Here is an 18,384-nt window from a genome sequence, read left to right as displayed (position 1 = left end):
GGAGGACGGGAGGGGGAGAGAAGGAGGAAGGGAGGCAGGAAGGAGAGAGGGAGGGAGGAGGTCAGGGAGGGGAGAGAGGCCAGGAGGGAGGAAGGGAAGGAAGTTGAAAGGGAAAGAGGGGACGGAGGCAGGAAGGTTAGGCAGGGGAAGAGAAGAAGGAAGGGAGGCAGGAAGGAGAGGGAGAGAAGGAGGGAGGGAGGGACAGCGGGAGAGACGGAGGGAGAGAGGGAGGAAAGGAGGGGGGAGCTGAGTAGGTGACGTAATGGTGTTAGTGTCTCACGGCCCGCCCCACCACACTCACCAGGTACCAATCCACTTCATACCACAAGCTTGTCTAAGGTAAATGTCATACAGAAGGTATATGTCAATCGAAGGAAAATTTGTTAGCCTGAAGTAAAGTTCATACCCTTTAGTAAACTTGTTACCTAAGGTAAACCTTGTTACCTAAGGTAAACCTTGTCACCTAAGGTAAACCTTGTCACCTAAGGTAAACCTTGTCACCTAAGGTAAACCTTGTTACCTAAGGTAAACCTTGTTACCTAAGGTAAACCTTGTTACCTAAGGTAAACCTTGTTACCTAAGGTAAACCTTGTTACCTAAGGTAAACCTTGTTACCTAAGGTAAACCTTGTTACCTAAGGTAAACCTTGTTACCTAAGGTAAACCTTGTTACCTAAGGTAAACCTTGTTACCTAAGGTAAACCTTGTTACCTAATGTAAACTTGTTAGTAAGGTAAACCTTGTTACCTAAGGTAAACTGGTTAGTAAGGTAAACCTTGTTACCTAAGGTAAACTTGTTAGTAAGGTAAACCTTGTTACCTAAGGTAAACTTGTTAGTAAGGTAAACCTTGTTATCTAAGGTAAACTTGTTAGTAAGGTAAACCTTGTTACCTAAGGTAAACTTGTTAGTAAGGTAAACCTTGTTACCTAAGGTAAACTTGTTAGTTGATGTAAACCTTATTGTTTAATGTAAACCTTGTTACCTAAGGTAAACCTTGATACCTAAGGTAAACCTTGTTACCTAAGGTAAACTTGTTAGCTAATGTAAACCTTGTTATCTAAGGTAAACTTGTTAGCTAATGTGAACCTTGTTATTTAAGGTAAACCTTGCTACCTAAGGTAAACCTTGTTACCTAAGGTAAACCTTGTTACCTAAGGTAAACCTTGATACCTCAGGTAAACTTGTTACTGAATGTAAACCTTGTTACCCAATGTAAACTTGCTACCTAAGTCAAAACTTGCTACCTAAGGTAAACTTGCTACTTAAGGCAAAACTTGCTATCTAAGGCAAAACTTGCTATCTAAGGTAAACCTTGTTACCTAAGGTAAACCGTGTTACCTAAGGTAAACCTTGTTACCTAAGGTAAACCTTGTTACCTAAGGTAAACCTTGTTACATAAGGTAAACCTTGTTACCTAAGGTAAACTTGTTACCTAAGGTAAACCGTGTTACTTAAGGTAAACATGTTGTCTAAAGTAAACTTGTTATATAATGTAAACTTGTTATCTAAAGTAAACTTGTTATCTAAGGTAAACTTGTTACCTAATGTAAACCGTGTTTCTTAAGGTAAACTTGTTATATAAGGTAAACTTGTTATCTAATGTAAACTTGTTATCTGATGTAAACTTGTTATCTAAGGTAAACTTGTTACCTAAGGTAAACTTGTTATCTAAAGTAAACTTGTTACCTAAAGTAAACCTTGTTATCTAATGTAAACTTGTTACCTACGGTAAACTTGTTACCTAAGGTAAACCTTGTTACCTAAGGTAGACTTGTTACCTAAGGTAAACTTGTTACCTAATGTAAACTTTGTTACCTAAGGTAAACTTGTTACATAAGGTAAACTTGTTACCTAAGGTAAACTTTGTTGCCTAAGGTAAACTTGTTACATAAGGTAAACCTTGTTACCTAAGGTAAACTTTGTTACCTAAGGTAAACCTTGTTACCTAAGGTAAACCTTGTTACCTAACTGACCAAAAACGAATTTGCACCCACTATGCAAAAAGGTATTGGACACCTTCACAAACACACATACATAATTCGCTGTGTGTTCTACTTTCACACAGTTTTACCCGGAGTTATATTCAGTTTCCAATCAATTCATGTTTGGGGGAATGTAACAAATATCGTTTATGGAGAGGTAACTGAGTTACACTGAACGTTATAACTTTTTTGTATTTTTAATATTTACACAGTTTGGGTGATTATATTCTAGTGCCTGTTAGGGCGTAGTAGGGTGAGGGGGGGGGGCGGGGACGTCCCACCGTCCACTAGGGTGTAGCAGGGTGAAAGCTGACGACTCAGGAGTCATATGTTTGTCAGAACACAAGAGCCTGGGTTGATAACATTGCCGAGATTGAAATATTACCAGAAACTAAGAGCTCAAGGATATACCTTAATTATATAAACTTTTATATTCGTTTACTGGACATCTTGTTGGCAATCTATACTCGGTGGAAATTACTACGTAATCTGGTCATGAAATATATATTATATAAATATAATGTACTAGCTCAACATGATATTCACAGCCTCGTTGGACTCTAAACTATAGCAATTGCGTTCCCATAGTCACGTTCCCATAGTCACGTTCCCATAGTCACGTTCCCATAGTCACGTTCCCATAATCACGTTCCCATAATCACGTTCCCATAGTCACGTTCCCATAGTCACGTTCCCATAATCACGTTCCCATAATCACGTTCCCATAATCACGTTCCCATAGTCACGTTCCCATAATCACGTTCCCATAATCACGTTCCCATAATCACGTTCCCATAATCACGTTCCCATAATCACGTTCCCATAGTCACGTTCCCATAGTCAGTGATAGGTAGCACGCGCACTTATATACACACACACACACTAATATTACCACATAAGTAGGATGGGGTAGCCCATCCTACTTGTGTGGCCCGTCCCTTGAGCCAACAAAGTGACGAGAAACATAAATTGTTCTTAATTAAAAAATAAAACATGGGAGTGTAGAAGAAAAGTGTTTTCATTCCGAGGATCTCAGATATCTCAAGTGTGTCAGCACTTAAGTGTCTTAAGTAAGAGTGTCTCGGATGTCCGAGTGAAGTTGTGAGTCACTTACAAATCATTAAGTTCCCCCCCCCCCCCCCTCCGTGGTTTACACTGTGATGAAGAGAGGTTAATATATGTTGCAACGCAAGTTATAATATACTTTCAAAATATATGGCATACTTGGTAAGACTCTCTCTCCTTAATACTCTCGTTCTTCGTTCTTTCTGTATTTAATCTCTCTCTCTCTCTCTCTCTCTCTCTCTCTCTCTCTCTCTCTCTCTCTCTCTCTCTCTCTCTCTCTCTCTCTCTCTCTCTCTCTCTCTCTCTCTCTCTCTCTCTCTCTCTCTCTCTCTCTCTCTCTCTCTCTCTCTCTCTCTCTCTCTCTCTCTCTCTCTCTCTCTCTCTCTCTCTCTCTCTCTCTCTCTCTCTCTCTCTCTCTCTCTCTCTCTCTCTCTCTCACACACACACACAAACACACACACACACACACTTTCAAATGTAGATATGATAGAGCCCAGTAGGCTCAGGATTCTGTACATCAGTTGATTGACGATTGAGAGGCGGGACTAAAGAGCCAGAGCTCAACCCCCGCAAGCACAACTAGGTGAGTACACAGACACACACACACACATTATATATATATATATATATATATATATATATATATATATATATATATATATATATATATATATATATATATACATTCCTAATTTTCTTTTTCATACAACATGTACTAGCCAAATGTACACATGTTTCTCGCGCCAAAAATTACGATACACTTAACAGACACCATCTCAAAAGATATCTTCAGAAGAGGAAAGATATATTGAAAGTTTATATGAGTAAAAGATAAGGCCAAGTGACCCACGTGAGGCAACTTATTTACCCATATCCAACCGCTCTCACTTACGAAAGCTTTCTCTAAACTTTACAGTGAGTAGGTTACTAATATATTACGAGGTATGAAACATCGACTCACGCCGGTCGGCCGAGCGGACAGCACACTGGACTTGTGATCCTGTGGTCCTGGGTTCGATCCCAGGCGCCGGCGAGAAATAATGGGCAGAGTTTCTTTCACCCTATGCCCCCCTGTTACCTAGCAGTAAAATAGGTACCTGGGTGTTAGTCAGCTGTCACGGGGCAGCTTCCTGGGGGTGGAGGCCTGGTCGAGGACCGGGCCGCGGGGGACACTAAAAGCCCCGAAATCATCTCAAGATAACCTCAAGATAAGATAACACCCACTAATACACACCATTCCAAGGATACATCCACCTCTGTCCCCCGTTACTTTTAATATCCTGGTGATGTAGTGTGCGTATCGCCCCAACCACAAGATCGCCACACCCGACAAAGCTCCTGGGATACAATATGTAATTTTTATTGCATAATAAATTCTGCCCTGCCACTATTGCTGGTCTGCGATTTGGAACTGGTCAAAAAAAAAAGGGGGAGGAAAGGCGAATATATATAAATAAATACCCCTTTAATTTAAGCACCATTGCTTTGAGAATTGTGAGTATGTTTTGCTAGTTGTCTCGTATTGTTGGGCATTTTATCACTTTGGAACCCAAACACATAACAACGGAGATTTTATGGCTACTATCGATGGATGAGATATAGTAGGGCATATACACGATATACACGTGTACGTGTCCTGTTTCACTATCGTCTCACTTGTCTAATGCTTCATAATATGGAAGTAATGAATATGCATCAACGATTCTAATACGAATCTTTGTACTGTATGTCAGAGGTAGGAAGCCAGACCCTCGTAGCCAGCCTCACCCAATTTTTCAGGATGACAAATTGGTGGTGGGTGACTGTCACAGGCAAATTCCGAGTTGACCCCCATTACCTCCGTTAATGTGATTGGCTCCTATTGCGACTCCTATGGAATCATAAATGGGGTTTAGTTTGCCATAATTTTTTTCACCAGTTCTTTAGCTGCTCATCACAAACATGACCTCAACGTTGTTGCAACACTGGAGGGGAGGATTGAGGGGGAGGGGGGAAAGGGGAAGAAAGAAAGGGGTGAGAGGGAGACAGGAGGGTAAGAAGGTGGATGAAAGGGGAGAGGAGGATGAGAAGGTGGGAGGAGGAGGATTGCGAGGGGATAGAGAGGAGATGGTAACAGAAACAAGAGAAGAAATTGTCGAAAAACAAAGAAAATAAATAAGAGGAAATAAAACACCTACAAAAATACAGAAATAAAAATATAAATAAAGATGTAACTAAAACAACAGTAAAGAAAAGACAATTTTGTTCCAGAAACTTGAACAAACAAGAAACTTAGTTTGATAGTTTATAATTATAACCCCAGATACAAAATGTTATATTTTACACAACATTTTTTGTGTAAGACACAACAGATCTGAGCGAATCTTCAAAAAAAAAAAAGTTTTTTGTTAAAACTTAATTTAATTTATCTGGTGATCCGACAGTTTGACAATAAAATGTAAAAAAAAAATATATATATATTTTAAATTTATATTTAAGTTTGTTCTTTGACGTTGTTTCTCTCTGTCTACTTTTTTTTCCTCTGTCTCTCTTACGGGGAGAAAGGGATTGGAATTTTTTTTTTAAGAATTAGGGAATTGACGGCAAGTCGAGTGTGTTATGGTGTTATAAAAAGTTAAGTTGAGGAAGTATTTGAGTAGTTAAGGAACCATTTAGAAGCTTCGGGAGGTGTTAATGGGTGCTTGATTCTGGCGTGGAGGTGGGAGGGGCATGCGGAAAAATCACATATGAAAAATTATTTCTGTTTTCGGCTCAATTCGTCTTCATCAGAGCAAAATAGAATGAAGAAGGAAACGTGGTATGAAGACCTTATACCCGCCAGGACAGGTCACCTGACCACCAAGAAAGAAACAAGAGAAAAAAGGTAACTGTAGAAGGCCTATTGGCCCATACGAGGCGGCTCCTTTATATTTCCTAATAACTGTGCAAAACAAAAACACTGGATAATATATATAAGCGCCGCTGGAAGAAAATTAATAAATAAAAACAGTTTAAATGGATGCTATATTGTATTTTTTTTTTTTTTTGAGATATATACAAGAGTTGTTACATTCTTGTACAGCCACTAGTACGCGTAGCGTTTCGGGCAGGTCCCTGGAATACGATCCCCTGCCGCGTAGAATCGTTTTTTCATCCAAGTACACATTTTACTGTTGCGTTAAACAGAGGCTACAGTTAAGGAATTGCGCCCAGTAAATCCTCCCCGGCCAGGATACGAACCCATGACATAGCGCTCGCGGAACGCCAGGCGAGTGTCTTACCACTACACCACGGAGACTGTATATAGGCTTACATGGGGATCTAATTTTTACATACCAGGGCTCACATTAAGGCTGTTGTTCCATTGATCAGAGCAGACTCAGTCACATTTCGTTCATCGAAACCCTTACTTTTAACAGTACATTTTGCCCTTCTGAAGTCGATAGAATGATCGCATAAACTGGAATGTAAATACAATACACTGCAGTGCTGGGCTGTTAACCTGACCACACACTAGGTGAAGGGACGACGACGTTTCGGTACCGTCCTGGACCATTCTCAAGTCAATTGTGAATGTACATTCAAAATATACATTGTGAGTCGTACTGGGCTGTACGAATAGCTATTCGTACAGCCCAGTACTGCTGTCCGTCGTGCACCAACTGGTTCCATCCGTCACGACCCAACATGAAACCCCTCAACCATCATTGCAACCCTCCCCCCCACCCCTACACCCGGGCTCAGGCCCTCACACCCAACCCCAGGTGACCCAGAGCCCATCAGCCCGGGCCCCCAGCATCAGGAAATAGGGCAGGTCGGAACATCAGAGTAAAAATGAACTATAGTGTGTCATGAAACATTTTTAATAAAGCGGTGGCAGCCAATAAACCTGTGTGAGGTTGAGGGAGATTGGGGGGAGAGCCTTTGTTGGTCTGCCTCATGATGAAGTTGTGGTGGAGGGTGGTGTGGTGGAGAGTGGTGTGGTGGAGGGTGGTGTGGTGGAGAGTGGTGTGGTGGAGAGTGGTGTGGTGGAGGGTGGTGTGGTGGAGGGTGGTGTGGTGGAGAGTGGTGTGGTGGAGGGTGGTGTGGTGGAGGGTGGTGTGGTGGAGGGTGGTGTGGTGGAGAGTGGTGTGGTGGAGGGTGGTGTGGTGGAGAGTGGTGTGGTGGAGGGTGGTGTGGTGGAGAGTGGTGTGGTGGAGGGTGGTGTGGTGGAGAGTGGTGAGGTGGAGGGTGGTGTGGTGGATGGTGGTGTGGTGGATGGTGGTGTGGTGTAGGGTGGTGTGGTGGAGGGTGGTGTGGTGGAGGGTGGTGTGGTGGAGGGTGGTGTGGTGGAGGGTGGAGGGTGGTGTGGTGGAGGGTGGTGTGGTGGAAAGTGGTGTGGTGGAGAGTGGTGTGGTGGAGAGTGGTGTGGTGGGGAGTGGTGTGGTGGAGGGTGGTGTGGTGGAGAGTGGTGTAGTGGAGAGTGGTGTAGTGGAGGGTGGTGTGGTGGAGGGTGGTGTGGTGGACGGTGGTGTGGTGGAGAGTGGTGAGGTGGAGGGTGGTGTGGTGGAGGGTGGTGTGGTGGACGGTGGTGTGATGGGGAGTGGTGTGGTGGAGGGTGGTGTGGTGGAGGGTGGTGTGGTGGAGAGTGGTGTGGTGGAGAGTGGTGTGGTGGAGAGTGGTGTGATGGGGAGTGGTGTGGTGGAGGGTGGTGTGGTGGAGGGTGGTGTGGTGGAGTGTCATGTGGTGGAGAGTGGTGTGGTGGAGGGTGATGTGGTGGAGAGTGGTGTGGTGGAGGGTGGTGTGGTGGAGTGTCATGTGGTGGAGGGTGATGTGGTGGAGAATAGTGTGGTGGAGATAGTCCCATACCGAATTGAGTGCTTCTTCCTCATAATCACCATCCTCTCTTGAGAAACAATATCAAATGCTTTATGACAATCTAGAAAAAAATACAGTTTACCCAGCCTTCTTTGTCTGATCTTACTGTAGTAACCCTGCGCCATCGAGCGAGGGTGGTGTTGTACCGGTGTTGTGTTGTACCGGTGTTGTGTGGTACCGGTGTTGTGTTGAACCGGTGTTGTGTTGTACCGGTGTTGTGTGGTACCGGTGTTGTGTTGTACCGGTGTTGTGTTGTACCGGTGTTGTGTTGAACCGGTGTTGTGTTGTGGAGGGGTGTTGTGTGGTATATTGTGTTGTTTCCGCGTGCGGGCGTTATTTGTGTTGCGTTCCCCACAGTGTGGTAACATTTGTGTTGTGTTGGCAGCTCAGATGGACCTGTGTTGACACTACCCATGACGCCGCCAACCAACTCAATAACCTATATGATCAATTTTGAAACTCAGCACAGAGTGGCGACGAACATTAAACGTCTGCCTTTTCTGTCTGTCTACTGGTGAACGAATTGGTGATGTAGTGAGTATGTTATTGATTTTGTGAGTGACTGAGTGTGTTATTGTTAGAGTGGGTAATTAATTGAGTGCGTTATAAAGTGAGTGTGTTATTGTTAGAGTGGGTAATTAATTGAGTGCATTATTTAGTATGTTTGCAGATAACCTCCTCCCAACTTTCACTAGCAAACAGTATTATTTTCCATCAAACTCCTCAACATTTTTATTAACAGTATGTGAAGCCACCTGTTTGTCCCTACAGACTGTTTGTTTACCCGTTGTCTGAGAAAATGTTGTTACTGACAACAGTAAACATATCAACTGCTGCATGTACGTAATAACTTATCTAGTTTACGTGACATCGGTTTTGTTAATAGTCGATCAGCCCCACCTGTCTGTCTGTATCTATCAGCCCCACCTGTCTGTCTGTATCTATCAGTCGATCAGCCCCACCTGTCTGTCTGTATCTATCAGTCGATCAGCCCCCACCTGTCTGTCAGTATCTATCAGTCGATCAGCCCCACCTGTCTGTCTGTATCTATCAGTCGATGAGCCCCACCTGTCTGTCTGTATCTATCAGTCGATCAGCCCCACCTGTCTGTCTGTATCTATCAGTCGATCAGCCCCACCTGTCTGTCTGTATCTATTAGTCGATCAGCCCTACCTGTCTGTCTGTATCTATCAGTCGATCAGCCCCACCTGTCTGTCTGTATCTATCAGTCGATCAGCCCCACCTGTCTGTCTGTATCTATCAGTCGATCAGCCCCACCTGTCTGTCTGTATCTATCAGTCGATCAGCCCCCACCTGTCTGTCTGTCTGTATCTATCAGTCGATCAGCCCCACCTGTCTGTCTGTATCTATTAGTCGATCAGCCCTACCTGTCTGTCTGTATCTATCAGTCGATCAGCCCCCACCTGTCTGTCTGTATCTATCAGTCGATCAGCCCCACCTGTCTGTCTGTCTGTATCTATCAATCACACCTCTCTGTACCTGTCAGTCTATCATTTTCACCTGTCTGTATTTACCGACTGAAGGACAGGATCGGATCCCATAACCTAGATAGTTACCACCATGTCATACCATCCTGGTATTGGATCATTAAGCACTCACAAGCATCATCGGTATGCCGAAATATACTGATTTCACAAACAAAATTTAGGTTAATGGCCTAACCTAATGGGCGGTTCATCTATTCTCTTCTAAAGACACTGCATCGATGTGTGCGTTAGTTTGTGTATACATGTGAAACTCCTTACCTGTGTGTGTGTGTGTGTGTGTGTGCGGAGCAGAGTTTTCAGCTCCTGGTCCTCGCCTCTCTGACTTCCGGTCTCCTCTTCATTCTTCGCCATAAATGTAGACGAGTGACATTAAATATTAAGAATTCATTACATTTCATCATTGTTTATGTTTTATAACATTTGTGTGTGCGTGCACTTTGTGCGTGTGTGTGTGTGTGTGTGTGTGTGTGTGTGTGTGTGTGTGTGTGTGTGTGTGTGTGTGTGTGTGTGTGTGTGTGTGTGTTTGTGTGTGTGTGTGTGTGTGTGTGTGTGTGTGTGTGTGTGTGTGTGTGTGTGTGTGCGCTCGCTGTGTGTTTGCGCGTGTGTGTGCGTGTCTCCGAGGAACAGGCCAAAGAAACGCACCGAGAGAGGTGGCAATATTAAACACACCTCACTAATGCTCAATAGCATAGACCAGTGCCCGTGGCGGGGTCCACGCGGGAGACGACTGATATTAAATAATAGACAAGGTGAGGGGCGCCATGACATTACTGGTGGGTTCACACGCTCCTATATTGAAGAACCGCCCTCCAGGCACCACAGGAGAGGGTTCACACGCTCCTATATTGAAGAACCGCCCTCCAGGCAGCACAGGAGAGGGTTCACAAGCTCCTATATTGAAGAACCGCCCTCCAGGCACCACAGGAGAGGGTTCACAAGTTCCTATATTGAAGAACCGTCCTCCAGGCAGCACAGGAGTGGGTTCACACGCTCCTATATTGAAGAACCGCCCTCCAGGCAGCACAGGAGAGGGTTCACACGCTCCTATATTGAAGAACCGCCCTCCAGGCAGCACAGGAGAGGGTTCACAAGCTCCTATATTGAAGAACCGCCCTCCAGGCACCACAGGAGTGGGTTCACAAGCTCCTATATTGAAGAACCGCCCTCCAGGCACCACAGGAGTGGGTTCACAAGCTCCTATATTGAAGAACCGCCCTCCAGGCACCACAGGAGAGGGTTCACAAGCTCCTATATTGAAGAACCGTCCTCCAGGCAGCACAGGAGTGGGTTCACAAGCTCCTATATTGAAGAACCGCCCTCCAGGCACCACAGGAGTGGGTTCACAAGCTCCTATATTGAAGAACCGCCCTCCAGGCAGCACAGGAGAGGGTTCACAAGCTCCTATATTGAAGAACCGCACTCCAGGCAGCACAGGAGAGGGTTCACACGCTCCTATATTGAAGAACCGCCCTCCAGGCAGCACAGGAGAGGGTTCACACGCTCCTATATTGAAGAACCGCCCTCCAGGCAGCACAGGAGTGGGTTCACAAGCTCCTATATTGAAGAACCGCACTCCAGGCAGCACAGGAGAGGGTTCACACGCTCCTATATTGAAGAACCGCCCTCCAGGCAGCACAGGAGAGGGTTCACACGCTCCTATACTAAAGAACCGCCCTCCAGGCACCACAGGAGTGGGTTCACAAGCTCCTATATTGAAGAACCGCCCTCCAGGCAGCACAGGAGTGGGTTCACAAGCTCCTATATTGAAGAACCGCCCTCCAGGCACCACAGAACTGATCCGCTACCCACTCTTTCCACCGGCCCCTTCTACAAAATGATAATAATAATAATAATAATAATAATAATAATAATAATAATAATAATAATAATAATAATAATAATAATAATAATAATGCAATTAAAAACATATTAAATTTGATTTGCAATACAATTTTGATATTTTATTTAAAACCACAGATCATGAGTATTAAGTCTCCTTACCTTGAGGTTACCTTGAGGTGCTTCCGGGGCTTAGCGTCCCCGCGGCCCGGTCGTCGACCAGGCCCCCGGGAGTCTTGTTCGTGTGTTGGAGAATCTTTTGAGGGAGAGAGTAAAGAAAGGGAGAGGGGTAGAGAGAGAGCAGAAAGAAGAGCCATATACAAAGGGGGTGAATTTTTGTGAGAGGAGAGGTGGGTGGGGGGGGGGGGTTAGTTAGAAGTGGGGTAGAGACGGAAGGGGGGATTGTGGAAGGGGTGGAGAGGAAGAGATGGTGGTATGAGGAATTTGTAATTAGCCACAACACACTGATGGCCAAAGGAGGACACAGCATAGTAGCATTAATAATAACCAGTTTGTCACTGTCCTCTCAAATACACACACACAAACATACACACACACAAACATACACGCGGACATACACGCCAAGGATAGGAATCTCCGTCCCAGACCCCCATATAATTACTCAGACAATTACTTCTAAACCAATAAAAACTTTGAACGAATTTGTAAAATGTTTCAAACAGACAGGTGTCGTCCCATGAAATTTATGCCTCGTGAGTTTTAGAACATACAAATATGAACGTTCGCAAGGTCATCTGCTGCCCTTTAATCCTTTCCTCTAACAAGTAATTATATTTACAGTTTCATATTTTTGCAATAAAGCAATGTTGCGAGATCACTCTGTGCGGTACAGAGCTGAGGTTTCAACTTCAGATTGAGTACAGTTCATTTATCACTTTTTCCACTTTGTCTTATTATATTTATCATTAATCCGTTTCAGTCAGGTGTATGGGATGAGTCAGGTGTATGGGATGAGTCAGGTGTATGGGATGAGTCAGGTGTATGGGATGAGTCAGGTGTATGGGATGAGTCAGGTGTATGGGATGAGTCTGGTGTATGGGATGAGTCAGGTGTATGGGATCAGTCATGTGTATGGGATGAGTCAGGTGTATGGGATGAGTCAGGTGTATGGGATGAGTCAGGTGTATGGGATCAGTCAGGTGTATGACTTCATTCATAGCCGCAAAGTTGTCTGAATGTTTCGAGCCTATGTCTGTATTTGTCTCTGTATTTCTGTATTTGCCTGTCTGTATGTCTATTGTCTGCCTCTATGTTTATTGTCTGTTTGCATGTCTGTCATATTGTCTGCCTATCTGTACTCACCTAGATGTGCTTTCAGGGTGGAACATCAATCATACCTCCAGCCTGCTGAGTGTTCACTGTTTACTACTGTGAACTACGGGCTCACCATAGCCCGTGCTACCTGGAACTTTCTGTTCCGGGTAGCGAATCTTAAACAACATGTTCACTGCCGTAATTTAGCACTCACGGTTACCATACTTACGTTTTATATTGAGTATTTGTTTAGCTTGAACTTCCTGGTATGACGTAGCCCACTAATACACGGATCTAGCGTATCTGTGTGTCTTATGAACCACACACCAGAAGATGAGGAGACGAAGAATCTTAGTCATTTATTTAATTTCAGAACTTATTCTGAAGTTCGTAGCTTTTGACCAATACTTCTTTGTCGACTAATGCCCTTGTAATCTTGTGTGATTCTTCATATTTCACCTCTAGTGTAGTGAGGGCAACTGCCCTCAAGTCTATCCTCGTAGCTCCAGTCTATCCTCGTAGCTCAAGTCTATCCTCGTAGCTCCAGTCTATCCTCGTAGCTCATACTCTGAATTCTGACCATTGGATCGTTTCTGCAGGAGAGATTCTAGTTGGGTCTCACGTCGGATGTGTATTGACCCGTTCTCCTAATAGCACGTCGTATTTTTGACGTATACTGAACCTAAGGCTAAAAAACTCTCGTAAAAGAAAATGGTAGCGGCTGATGAAATTGACATAATGTCCCGTTTTCTGCTCGTGGGTCCTCTGGTAGGTTTGGATAGGGCACCTTAGCACGACAGTTTCTTGATGTTGGGAACGCTAGCGAGAACGGAAGGGGGGGGGGGGGGTGTATATAGAGCAGTGTGGCGTCTTCTTCACACTTGTCTGTCACTTCACTCTTCAACTTTAGATCACTATGAGGAGAATTTTTAATTATTTATTACCTAGGGCCGGCCATCAAGCAGAACCAGCCGGCCAACACCAAGCAGAACCAGCCGGCCAACACCAAGCAGGACCAGCCGGCCAACACCAAGCAGGACCAGCCGGCCAACACCAAGCAGAACCAGCCGGCCAACATCAAGCAGGACCAGCCGGCCAACATCAAGCAGGACCAGCCGGCCAACACCAAGCAGAACCAGCCGGCCAACATCAAGCAGAACCAGCCGGCCAACATCAAGCAGGACCAGCCGGCCAACACCAAGCAGAACCCGCCGGCCAACATCAAGAAGAACCAGCCGGCCAACACCAAGCAGAACCAGCCGGCCAACACCAAGCAGAACCAGCCGGCCAACACCAAGCAGAACCAGCCGGCCAACATCAAGAAGAACCAGCCGGCCAACACCAAGCAGAACCAGCCGGCCAACACCAAGCAGAACCAGCCGGCCAACATCAAGCAGAACCAGCCGGCCAACACCAAGCAGAACCAGCCGGCCAACACCAAGCAGAACCAGCCGGCCAACATCAAGCAGAACCAGCCGGCCAACACCAAGCAGAACCAGCCGGCCAACATCAAGCAGAACCAGCCGGCCAACATCAAGAAGAACCAGCCGGCCAACATCAAGCAGAACCAGCCGGCCAACACCAAGCAGAACCAGCCGGCCAACACCAAGCAGAACCAGCCGGCCAACATCAAGCAGAACCAGCCGGCCAACACCAAGCAGAACCAGCCGGCCAACATCAAGCAGAACCAGCCGGCCAACATCAAGCAGGACCAGCCGGCCAACATCAAGCAGGACCAGCCGGCCAACACCAAGCAGAACCAGCCGGCCAACATCAAGCAGAACCAGCCGGCCAACACCAAGCAGAACCAGCCGGCCAACATCAAGCAGAACCAGCCGGCCAACATCAAGCAGGACCAGCCGGCCAACATCAAGCAGGACCAGCCGGCCAACACCAAGCAGAACCAGCCGGCCAACATCAAGAAGAACCAGCCGGCCAACATCAAGCAGGACCAGCCGGCCAACACCATGAAGAACCAGCCGGCCAACACCAAGCAGAACCAGCCGGCCAACACCAAGCAGAACCAGCCGGCCAACATCAAGCAGAACCAGCCGGCCAACATCAAGCAGGACCAGCCGGCCAACACCAAGCAGAACCAGCCGGCCAACATCAAGCAGGACCAGCCGGCCAACACCAAGCAGAACCAGCCGGCCAACATCAAGAAGAACCAGCCGGCCAACATCAAGCAGGACCAGCCGGCCAACACCATGAAGAACCAGCCGGCCAACACCAAGCAGAACCAGCCGGCCAACACCAAGCAGGACCAGCCGGCCAACACCAAGCAGGACCAGCCGGCCAACACCAAGCAGGACCAGCCGGCCAACACCAAGCAGGACCAGCCGGCCAACATCAAGCAGGACCAGCCGGCCAACATCAAGCAGGACCAGCCGGCCAACATCAAGCAGGACCAGCCGGCCAACACCATGAAGAACCAGCCGGCCAACACCAAGCAGAACCAGCCGGCCAACACCAAGCAGAACCAGCCGGCCAACACCAAGCAGGACCAGCCGGCCAACACCAAGCAGAACCAGCCGGCCAACATCAAGCAGGACCAGCCGGCCAACATCAAGCAGAACCAGCCGGCCAACATCAAGAAGAACCAGCCGGCCAACATCAAGCAGGACCAGCCGGCCAACACCAAGCAGAACCAGCCGGCCAACATCAAGAAGAACCAGCCGGCCAACATCAAGCAGGACCAGCCGGCCAACACCATGAAGAACCAGCCGGCCAACACCAAGCAGAACCAGCCGGCCAACACCAAGCAGGACCAGCCGGCCAACACCAAGCAGGACCAGCCGGCCAACACCAAGCAGGACCAGCCGGCCAACACCAAGTAGAACCAGCCGGCCAACACCAAGCAGGACCAGCCGGCCAACACCAAGCAGGACCAGCCGGCCAACACCAAGCAGGACTAGCCGGCCAACATCAAGCAGGACCAGCCGGCCAACATCATGAAGAACCAGCCGGCCAACATCAAGCAGAACCAGCCGGCCAACATCATGAAGAACCAGCCGGCCAACATCAAGCAGAACCAGCCGGCCAACATCAAGCAGAACCAGCCGGCCAACATCAAGCAGGACCAGCCGGCCAACACCAAGCAGGACCAGCCGGCCAACATCATGCAGGACCAGCCGGCCAACACCATGAAGAACCAGCCGGTCAACACCAAGCAGAACCAGCCGGCCAACATCAAGCAGAACCAGCCGGCCAACACCAAGCAGGACCAGCCGGCCAACACCATGAAGAACCAGCCGGCCAACATCAAGCAGAACCAGCCGGCCAACACCATGAAGAACCAGCCGGCCAACACCAAGCAGGACCAGCCGGCCAACATCAAGCAGGACCAGCCGGCCAACATCAAGCAGAACCAGCCGGCCAACACCAAGCAGGACCAGCCGGCCAACATCAAGCAGGACCAGCCGGCCAACATCAAGCAGGACCAGCCGGCCAACATCATGCAGGACCAGCCGGCCAACACCAAGCAGGACCAGCCGGCCAACATCAAGCAGAACCAGCCGGCCAACATCAAGCAGAACCAGCCGGCCAACATCAAGCAGAACCAGCCGGCCAACATCAAGCAGAACCAGCCGGCCAACATCAAGCAGAACCAGCCGGCCAACATCAAGCAGAACCAGCCGGCCAACACCATGAAGAACCAGCCGGCCAACACCAAGCAGAACCAGCCGGCCAACACCATGAAGAACCAGCCGGCCAACATCAAGCAGAACCAGCCGGCCAACATCAAGCAGGACCAGCCGGCCAACACCATGAAGAACCAGCCGGCCAACACCAAGCAGAACCAGCCGGCCAACATCAAGCAGGACCAGCCGGCCAACATCAAGCAGGACCAGCCGGCCAACACCATGAAGAACCAGCCGGCCAACACCAAGCAGGACCAGCCGGCCAACATCAAGCAGGACCAGCCGGCCAACATCAAGCAGGACCAGCCGGCCAACATCAAGCAGGACCAGCCGGCCAACATCAAACAGGACCAGCCGGCCAACATCAAGCAGGACCAGCCGGCCAACATCATGCAGAACCAGCCGGCCAACACCAAGCAGGACCAGCCGGCCAACATCAAGCAGAACCAGCCGGCCAACATCAATGCAGGACCAGCCGGCCAACATCATGAAGAACCAGCCGGCCAACACCAAGCAGAACCAGCCGGCCAACATCAAGCAGGACCAGCCGGCCAACACCAAGCAGAACCAGCCGGCCAACATCAAGCAGGACCAGCCGGCCAACATCAAGCAGGACCAGCCGGCCAACATCAAGCAGGACCAGCCGGCCAACATCAAGCAGGACCAGCCGGCCAACATCAAGCAGGACCAGCCGGCCAACATCAAGCAGGACCAGCCGGCCAACATCAAGCAGGACCAGCCGGCCAACACCAAGCAGAACCAGCCGGCCAACATCAAGCAGGACCAGCCGGCCAACACCAAGCAGAACCAGCCGGCCAACATCAAGCAGAACCAGCCGGCCAACATCAAGCAGGACCAGCCGGCCAACACCAAGCAGAACCAGCCGGCCAACATCAAGCAGAACCAGCCGGCCAACATCAAGCAGGACCAGCCGGCCAACATCAAGCAGGACCAGCCGGCCAACACCAAGCAGAACCAGCCGGCCAACATCAAGCAGAACCAGCCGGCCAACATCAAGCAGGACCAGCCGGCCAACATCAAGCAGAACCAGCCGGCCAACATCATGAAGAACCAGCCGGCCAACACCAAGCAGAACCAGCCGGCCAACATCATGAAGAACCAGCCGGCCAACACCAAGCAGAACCAGCCGGCCAACACCATGAAGAACCAGCCGGCCAACACCAAGCAGAACCAGCCGGCCAACATCATGAAGAACCAGCCGGCCAACACCAAGCAGAACCAGCCGGCCAACATCATGAAGAACCAGCCGGCCAACACCAAGCAGAACCAGCCGGCCAACATCAAGCAGAACCAGCCGGCCAACACCAAGCAGAACCAGCCGGCCAACATCAAGCAGGACCAGCCGGCCAACATCATGAAGAACCAGCCGGCCAACACCAAGCAGAACCAGCCGGCCAACATCAAGCAGAACCAGCCGGCCAACATCAAGCAGAACAAGCCGGCCAACATCAAGCAGGACCAGCCGGCCAACATCAAGCAGAACCAGCCGGCCAACATCAAGCAGGACCAGCCGGCCAACATCAAGAAGAACCAGCCGGCCAACATCAAGCAGAACCAGCCGGCCAACATCAAGCAGGACCAGCCGGCCAACATCAAGCAGAACCAGCCGGCCAACATCAAGCAGAACCAGCCGGCCAACATCAAGCAGAACCAGCCGGCCAACATCAAGCAGAACCAGCCGGCCAACACCAAGCAGAACCAGCCGGCCAACACCAAGCAGGACCAGCCGGCCAACATCAAGCAGAACCAGCCGGCCAACATCAAGCAGAACCAGCCGGCCAACATCAAGCAGAACCAGCCGGCCAACATCAAGCAGGACCAGCCGGCCAACACCAAGCAGGACCAGCCGGCCAACATCAAGCAGAACCAGCCGGCCAACACCAAGCAGGACCAGCCGGCCAACACCAAGCAGGACCAGCCGGCCAACATCAAGCAGAACCAGCCGGCCAACACCAAGCAGAACCAGCCGGCCAACATCAAGCAGGACCAGCCGGCCAACATCAAGCAGAACCAGCCGGCCAACACCAAGCAGAACCAGCCGGCCAACACCAAGCAGAACCAGCCGGCCAACACCAAGCAGGACCAGCCGGCCAACACCAAGCAGGACCAGCCGGCCAACATCAAGCAGAACCAGCCGGCCAACACCAAGCAGAACCAGCCGGCCAACATCAAGCAGGACCAGCCGGCCAACACCATGAAGAACCAGCCGGCCAACAC

At 48.8% G+C, this 18,384-nt stretch overlaps 4 protein-coding genes across 4 annotated transcripts in view; 3 read left to right on the top strand and 1 right to left on the bottom strand.

Annotated features, from left to right (window-relative positions):
• The window catches only part of LOC123750721 (serine-aspartate repeat-containing protein F-like), a 15,641-nt gene extending 7,633 nt beyond the window's left edge, over positions 1–8,008 (bottom strand). The window contains exon 1 of the mRNA XM_069330828.1: positions 7,990–8,008. Within this exon, the coding sequence (XP_069186929.1) occupies positions 7,990–8,008 (19 nt within the window). The remainder of the gene's footprint in view (positions 1–7,989) is intronic.
• A 2,144-nt stretch (positions 8,009–10,152) lies between these two features.
• Positions 10,153–11,229, top strand: LOC123751775 (proline-rich protein 36-like). Its single transcript, XM_045733855.2, has one exon. The coding sequence runs from the start codon at positions 10,153–10,155 to the stop codon at positions 11,227–11,229; it is 1,077 nt and encodes a 358-aa protein (XP_045589811.2).
• Positions 11,230–12,439: 1,210 nt separating this feature from the next.
• LOC123751776 (proteoglycan 4-like) lies at positions 12,440–15,342 on the top strand. Its single transcript, XM_045733856.2, has 2 exons — positions 12,440–12,479; positions 13,454–15,342. The coding sequence occupies exons 1-2, from the start codon at positions 12,440–12,442 to the stop codon at positions 15,340–15,342; spliced, it is 1,929 nt and encodes a 642-aa protein (XP_045589812.2).
• A 114-nt stretch (positions 15,343–15,456) lies between these two features.
• LOC123751778 (titin homolog) overlaps positions 15,457–18,384 on the top strand; it is a 43,125-nt gene continuing 40,197 nt past the window's right edge. The window contains exons 1-2 of the mRNA XM_069330826.1: positions 15,457–16,575; positions 16,616–18,376. Coding sequence (XP_069186927.1) covers positions 15,457–16,575; positions 16,616–18,376 — 2,880 coding nt within the window. The remainder of the gene's footprint in view (positions 16,576–16,615; positions 18,377–18,384) is intronic.

Source organism: Procambarus clarkii, chromosome 24 (genome assembly GCF_040958095.1).
Source record: "Procambarus clarkii isolate CNS0578487 chromosome 24, FALCON_Pclarkii_2.0, whole genome shotgun sequence".
In the NCBI taxonomy this organism is placed as follows: Eukaryota; Metazoa; Arthropoda; class Malacostraca; order Decapoda; family Cambaridae; genus Procambarus; species Procambarus clarkii.
Note: the sequence above shows the minus strand (reverse complement) of the source record. Positions and strands in the feature narration are given on the sequence as shown.

What these genes read in the sequence shown, in the direction of transcription:
- LOC123751775 (XM_045733855.2), top strand. Translation starts at nt 10,153, where the DNA reads ATGACATTACTGGTGGGTTCACACGCTCCTATATTGAAGAACCGCCCT.
- LOC123751776 (XM_045733856.2), top strand. Translation starts at nt 12,440, where the DNA reads ATGTCTGTATTTGTCTCTGTATTTCTGTATTTGCCTGTCT. An exon ending in ATTTCTGTATTTGCCTGTCT is followed by an intron (nt 12,480 to 13,453) that starts GTATGTCTATTG and finishes TTTATTACCTAG; the next exon opens with GGCCGGCCATCAAGCAGAAC.